This window comes from Morone saxatilis, unplaced genomic scaffold (genome assembly GCF_004916995.1).
Source record: "Morone saxatilis isolate NCDOM2014 unplaced genomic scaffold, NCSU_SB_2.0 Contig15, whole genome shotgun sequence".
In the NCBI taxonomy this organism is placed as follows: Eukaryota; Metazoa; Chordata; class Actinopteri; family Moronidae; genus Morone; species Morone saxatilis.
The window spans coordinates 25,633,455-25,639,834 of NW_023339707.1; the positions used below are offsets into that span (position 1 = coordinate 25,633,455).

Sequence of the window (6,380 nt, forward strand, 5' to 3'; positions counted from 1 at the left end):
CTACCTGCAGACCCTGTTTGGTTTTCTCCAGCGAGGAACATTTAGCTTGAGACGCCTCCCCGGCCTCTTCAACAGATTGCAGTTTGACAACTAACTTCTTCCTACAAAGCACCAGACAAAAAACAACGTTGTGCAGTTAATACATAACAGAACTCACGTACACACTGCACAATTGGACAAAGACTGAAGTCAAGATGGTAAAGAAATGGTAGCAGATTTACAACTCAAAATTTGTAATTTTAAACCAATGCGTGTTCAAAGTCAAACCAAAAAGCAGCAACTGGAAAATGTTTATTTTGCCAACAGTTGCTTGCAGATTCAGTTAGTCAGCTAATTAGCTCCAAGAGTTGGTTGGCATCTACCACTGACTTGAGGATTACAACAAACCTATGAGTCTGGCGAAGTAAAAGGCAGGATGAGCCACTACCCTAAACTCTGATATAGTAATTGTTGGGTGTTCAGATGTGAGTAAAGCAAATTTAGTAACCACCGCATTTTAATAGCATTTGGCTGGTGCCAGGTAAGTGGTAGTGTCCATGACCGGTGTTACTACAGCACCTAGGTCATACATGAGGCTTTTTCTAATGTAACTCCACAAAATAGAAAATGATATGCTAACCCTTAGCCTTGGAAGTAATGCTAGGCTACTGCTGCAGGTTGTAGTTAGCTTGACATTAGCAACTTACATTATATTAGTTCCATTCTTTTTTATCAGTATTGTCTTACTTTGCGTCTTCCAGCTCCTCTATTCTCAGCACAGCATCGGTCTCGTACTTGGCTCTCCACTGAACCACCTGGCTGTTGGCTTTCGACAGCGCCCTCTGCAGTTCAGCCTTGGCCTCCTGCTCCTGCTCCTCCTCCAGCTGCTCTCGAAGCAGACTGCAGTCGTGACGGGACGCCTGCACTGCGTGAGCCAGCGCTACACGAGCCTGAAACACACACACCCTACGTATTTACTTTTGACCACCTGATGCATGTAGTTAACACAAGTTGGCTTATTAATTTTTTTTGCATTAATTAGGCCCTAAACACAGGTTCAATTTGCTGTTACTTTGCTGTCCTCCTCCAGCTGCCTCTTCAGATCTTCAGAGTTTTGGCAAACGCCCGCCTTGGAACGCTGGAGCTGACTGATCATAGCGTCTCGCTCCTCCAGACGACGGCTGTACTCGGCTACAAGAACGATACAGAGGAAGTTGATAGCAGTATGTCAAGCCCCCTTCTTTGAGAAATGTAATTTAAAGATTCAATCTTGTGTTTATAAACTGAGAATTATATCTAAGATACACATTTTAATGTGTGTATGTACCAGTCTCAGTGAGTGCTCGTGCTTTCTGAGCGGAAACTTCGGTCAGTTGTCTCTGCAGCTCCTCGGCTCTGCCCCTGCTTTCATTCAGCTGGTCCTCGTAAACCCTGCACATCTTCTCCACAGTTCCCTACACACAAACACACAAGCAGCCATATCAACTGGTGATTGAATCTTTCTTTTCCAGGCAGGCGGACTCTAATAAAGCTAGTATCCAGAGTTTTTTTTAGCCTAATCAATACAAGGTCTGTATATGATACAGTAGGAAAAACAATCATATTTGTGGTCTATCTTGACTCTGTCCAACCCTGAAGTTTGCATCGTCCTGGTTCCTTCGACAAAATTCCAATGGGATTGTCACCTTGGATTTTTGCAGAAAACAATCTCTATGGTAAAAGACAGGTTATGATTTTTGATATGACTCTTTGTCTCTAGTATGGTTAGATGCTGGATCCTACATTTCCCATCATGCAAGTCAGTAATATTACAGCTTTAACGTGACAAGTAGGGTGACAGTGATAAAACTGGTGGAGTGCTCCTTTAAATTCTCTTTTTAAGGTGGACTTATTGGTACCTTGGCCCTGGACAGCTGCTCAACGTTAGCAGCCAGGTCATCGGCCTCCAGCCTGAACTCGGCCTTCTCCTTCTCCAGTTTCTGTTTGGTTCTCTGCAGAGCGTCAATCTGCTCACTGAGCTCCGCCACCGTGTCCGAGTGCTTCTTCCTCAGCGTGGCGGCCGTCACCTCGTGGTGAAGCCCCGCTTCTTCCAACTCCCGCCGCATCTTCTGGAAGTCTGCCTCCCTCTTCCTGTTTGGCATGAAGTTACAGCTTAGGTAAACACTCCTTCAGACAGTCAGGTATGTTTCTTAAGATTCGAAATTTAGAGGTTGTGTGTCTGTGCTGGAAACACATTCACGGCTGTTTGTAAGTGTCTTTGTGCTATCTGTGCTGTAGCTAAGCTAGCGGTTCAGAAAGGCTAACTCTATGGTGTTCCTGGGTGTTGAGATGTTGCTTTGATAGGAGACAAAAGCTGCCACCACATACACCACATACCTCCAGATCAGTTGATAGTGAAACTCAATTGCAGTAGTAGGGTTTTAACCAGCAGAGGTAGATTCCAAAACTTTTAATGTCCAGATCTGGGCTTGGATCAGGAGTTTCCAGGATCTCACTAATGTCCACCTCTTTTTGAGTTCAGTTTAACAACAACTTACTGCAGGTTTACCAATAACAGTATCAGACTGGAGGGCTCATAACTGCTACAGTATGTATGAAATCACTCCCTAACCCTAACCCTAAGTGAGTTAGCATGCTCAATATTTGTTAATTAGCATTCAACATAAATACCAAGGGAGGCTGATGGGAATGTCATTTGTTCTGTACATTACAATACATTTGGTCATGACAAAAGTATTGGACACATTAAAATGTTGACCTGATGAAAAGCCAGGATCACCAAAGTTATTACAGTTCATCATCAGGGGAACATGAATGTCTTAACCAAATATTCTGATAACCCATCCTATAGTTGTTCACTCTGAACTAAAATTGTCAACCAGCAGAGGAAAAGTGTTAGTTCAGTGCAGCTTTAATGCAGATCATGACCTGTTGAGAGCGATCTGAGCAGCAGAGGCTCCTCCCGCCTCCTCCAGTTTCTCTCCAAGTTCCTCCAGTTCTCTGGCGATGTCGTTCCTCTGACGTTCAGCTTTGGAGTGCCACGCCCGCTCTGCGTCCAGTGACTCCTCCAGCTCCTCGATACGAGTCTGAGGGACCACAACACACTGCTTTAGCAGCAGCAGTAATGAAGGCGAAAATCATGAAGCTAAACAAGTTCTATTCTGGATCAGTCCGACCAACCTGAAGCTCTTTCATCTTCTTTTGAAGCTGAGCGACTAAACTCTGTTCATCCTCCATTTTAGACTGAAGCTGACCCAACTCAAAGTCTTTCCTTTAGGGTGGAGAGAGCCAAAGAGAGAAAAGAAGAATATTTAAAGAGTAGGAAAGTAAATATGTGTTATTATTTAGTGATTAGTCATATCAGTGTTCACAGTAAACTACATAATTTTTTAGTCGAGCTTAGTCCTTGTTAAAAACTACCAGATCCGAATGTTCTTACTTTTTCAGTCTTTCCTCTAGTTCATCCTTCTGGTTCTCCAGGTCCCTCACTGAGTCCATGGACAGCTTCAGATCCCCCTCCAGCTTTCGTTTAGTTCGCTCCAGATCAGTCCGCACCTTCTTCTCCTGCTCCAAGGAACTTTCTATCTGAAGGGAAGAGATGGGAGAAATCAGAACTTGGACAACCTCATTTTCCTGGACCTTCAGGAGTTTCAAGTCGACCTTTAAAAGGTTCCAGTGATCATAAAAAAGATTGCAAAAGAATTTCAGGTGTCCATTAAAGAGGTTTTAGATATTCCTAAGGTGATTCTTGTCGTTGGTGAGGAGGCTCCATGAGTCTTGTGCTTATAGGTCACTGAGAAGTTTCTAAGGGTTCGGTAGGTGTTCTAGTGATTATAAAAAAAGCCTCTAAAGGTGGTTTTAGTGGTCACTGAGGGGGTTCTTCTGGTCATTGAGAAGGTTTTCGAGGTCCTTTGGGAGTTTCTAGTGGTCCTTTAGGAGGTTCTAGTGGTCCTTTAGGAGGTTCTAGTGGCCATACGTGATTGTAAAGGTCTTTAAGGTGGTCATTATGGCCATTGAGGAGTTCTTTAGGGTACTAAGGGTTCTTTAGGTCCTTTAGGGGGTCTTTATGCAGCTGAACACCTATGGGAGATTTTAGAGTGATATGTTCTACCAACTTCCCATTAATTCTGTTCATCTCTCCCGTTGTGTTCCACAGACTTGGATAATCTTTGACTAGGAACACTTAGTTTCATTTTACATTTCATTTATCACAAAAGTAGAAGGTTTTTGGTATCTTAACATTTATACATTTTGACACTCCTCTTACATTGTCCACTTGCTGCTCCAGCCGAGTTTTCGCTTTGGCCAGCATGTTGACCTTGTCCTCCTGTGCCTGAAGGTCATTGAGAACCTGCTGGTGAGCCTCCTGCAGGGCAGCTTTCTCTCTGCTCAGAGATGCTATGGATTCGTCCAGAACACACATCTCCTGGGACAGGTTCTTCACCTGGACGGAGACAAAAACACATCGAAACACATCAGTTCTACCCATCACCAGTAATGTAATTCTAAAGTTGTTTGTGAACACACCTTGTTCTCCACTCCGTGTCTCTCTTTCTCCACTTTAGCGAGGGTCATCTCCAGATCATCAACGTCTCTCTTCAGTGAAACCACCTCATCTTCCAGCTGACGTTTCTTGGTCATCAGCGTGGCGCTCACCTCCTCCTCATCCTCTAGACGTTCCTGCATCTCCTTCAGCTTTGACTCCTGGGAGATTTTGGACTGAATCAGCTGGTTGCAGCGATCCTCTGCATCTGTCAGGTTGTCCTGCTCCTGGATGATTGACATGGAAAAAACAAGTTTTAGAGATATTTAAAAAAAAAGAATGACTTTACAAAAGGTGGCAGATGTAATTGTACTTTGCATTCTTTTATAACTGCATTTAGATTTGTTTATTCAGATCCAGATACGCAGTGTACACATGTTTGCATTTTGTAAAGAAGTTCAAAAGGACTTTCCAAATAGGGATGGGAAATAATAAGATTTGATTGATACCAATGTATTTATAGATTATTATATTATTATAGAAGTGCTGCTGTAATTCAATTTAATTCAATTCAATTCAATTTTATTTGTATAGTGCCAATTCATAACAGAAAGTTATCTCAGGACACTTTTGCGACAAAAGGATGATGGTGGCATAAGTCAATAAAAGAGGGGACAGTCACATTAATAACAAGTATAAATTTAAAAGGCTGCCAAAGCAGGCCGATGAAAGGGCCCTGGGGAAAGGGCCCGACAAGGTCCACGCTTGCCGCCGAGTTTCGAGTTTCGGAGCGATGTCAATGTGAGATTTGCGGCCAGAAGAGGATAATAGATAGGATTGGCGTGCGGCGAGTGTGCGCAATTAGGGCGCCTTTGACAGTGCGAGCAAACACAATGTCGGGTTTTGGTAAGTTTATTAATTATCAAGGTGTGGGTCGGTCAATTCGCTCCTGCTCAGGTGATGCGGGTGTGCGATGGTGCGGGTCCGAGGCTTCAACCTGCAGACGTTTCTTCCTGTGAGACTGCCGTGAGATTTGAATAGTTACGTCTCTTCTACTAAGCTGCCCCCCGCTGCTCAGGAGCGCCGGCAGGTGTGGGAGGAAGGGGAGGCTCGGCGTGCTGCTCAAAGAACATGAATGTCAGGCCAAGGGTTGAAAGAGAAGCCTTTGACAGGTCTGTTCAAACTGTTTGCCATCCTGTTCTACGTCCATTCATTCTTAGACATTTAAATCAGGGTGTTTTGGAACAGTTTTTGCCTTCTGTTTTAACTCCTCACCTCGTTTTTTTCAACCCATGCAGGTCGCGGAGGAAAGCGGACGACGAGGGCGGAGGATGCGCAGTTTTTTTGGCTTCAGGAGAAAAGATGACCGGCTCGCAGCTCCAAAGCTGTAAAGTTCCCTCAGGCCGAAACTGATGAACCAAATGCAAGAGGTCAAAAGGTTGAGAATTTGGCGCACTCGGATCGGCGGACTTTACTGATTAATGTCAGTTGTTTTGTACTGCTTGTTTGCTGTTACATCCGTCTCGCTTCTCGTCTGTGGCGTCTCGGCTCTGTTCCTCTTCTCTTTTGTCTCTCGGTTAATTCTGCTCTCCTTTCTCGCTGCGCGCTCGTTGTGCTTCTCTCTCTCTCCTCCTTTCTTCTGTGCTTTGTGTTTCTCTCCCACGATATTTTCTGGTCTATATGTGGTCATTTTGTTTTTTTTTTTTTGTCTGTTTATAGGGGCCCGAGGCCGCAGCGCGCGAGACCGAGAGTCGGTCCTAGCTTGTGTGCGCTGCCTGGTTAAAAGGCGAGTTGTGTGGTCCGTGGTGTGGCCCGTATCCAAAGTCCGTTGCTCGATGGGTGGCGGTGACTGGTGTGGCTGGTCGTCTGCGCCTGAAATGTGGTAAAAGGAGTTCGGGTCCTAGACTGCCCTCTATGT

The 6,380-nt window shown here is 44.6% G+C and overlaps 1 protein-coding gene across 1 annotated transcript in view; it reads right to left on the bottom strand.

Annotated features, from left to right (window-relative positions):
* LOC118324718 (myosin-7B-like) overlaps positions 1–6,380 on the bottom strand; it is a gene marked incomplete at its 3' end in the record, with an annotated part of 18,601 nt that overhangs the window by 1,848 nt on the left and 10,373 nt on the right. The window contains 10 exon segments of the mRNA XM_035657173.1: positions 1–101; positions 727–929; positions 1,052–1,170; positions 1,307–1,433; positions 1,878–2,109; positions 2,908–3,065; positions 3,160–3,250; positions 3,419–3,564; positions 4,247–4,423; positions 4,507–4,749. The exon segment at positions 1–101 is cut by the window's left edge and continues 6 nt beyond it. Of these exon segments, the coding sequence (XP_035513066.1) occupies positions 1–101; positions 727–929; positions 1,052–1,170; positions 1,307–1,433; positions 1,878–2,109; positions 2,908–3,065; positions 3,160–3,250; positions 3,419–3,564; positions 4,247–4,423; positions 4,507–4,749 (1,597 nt within the window).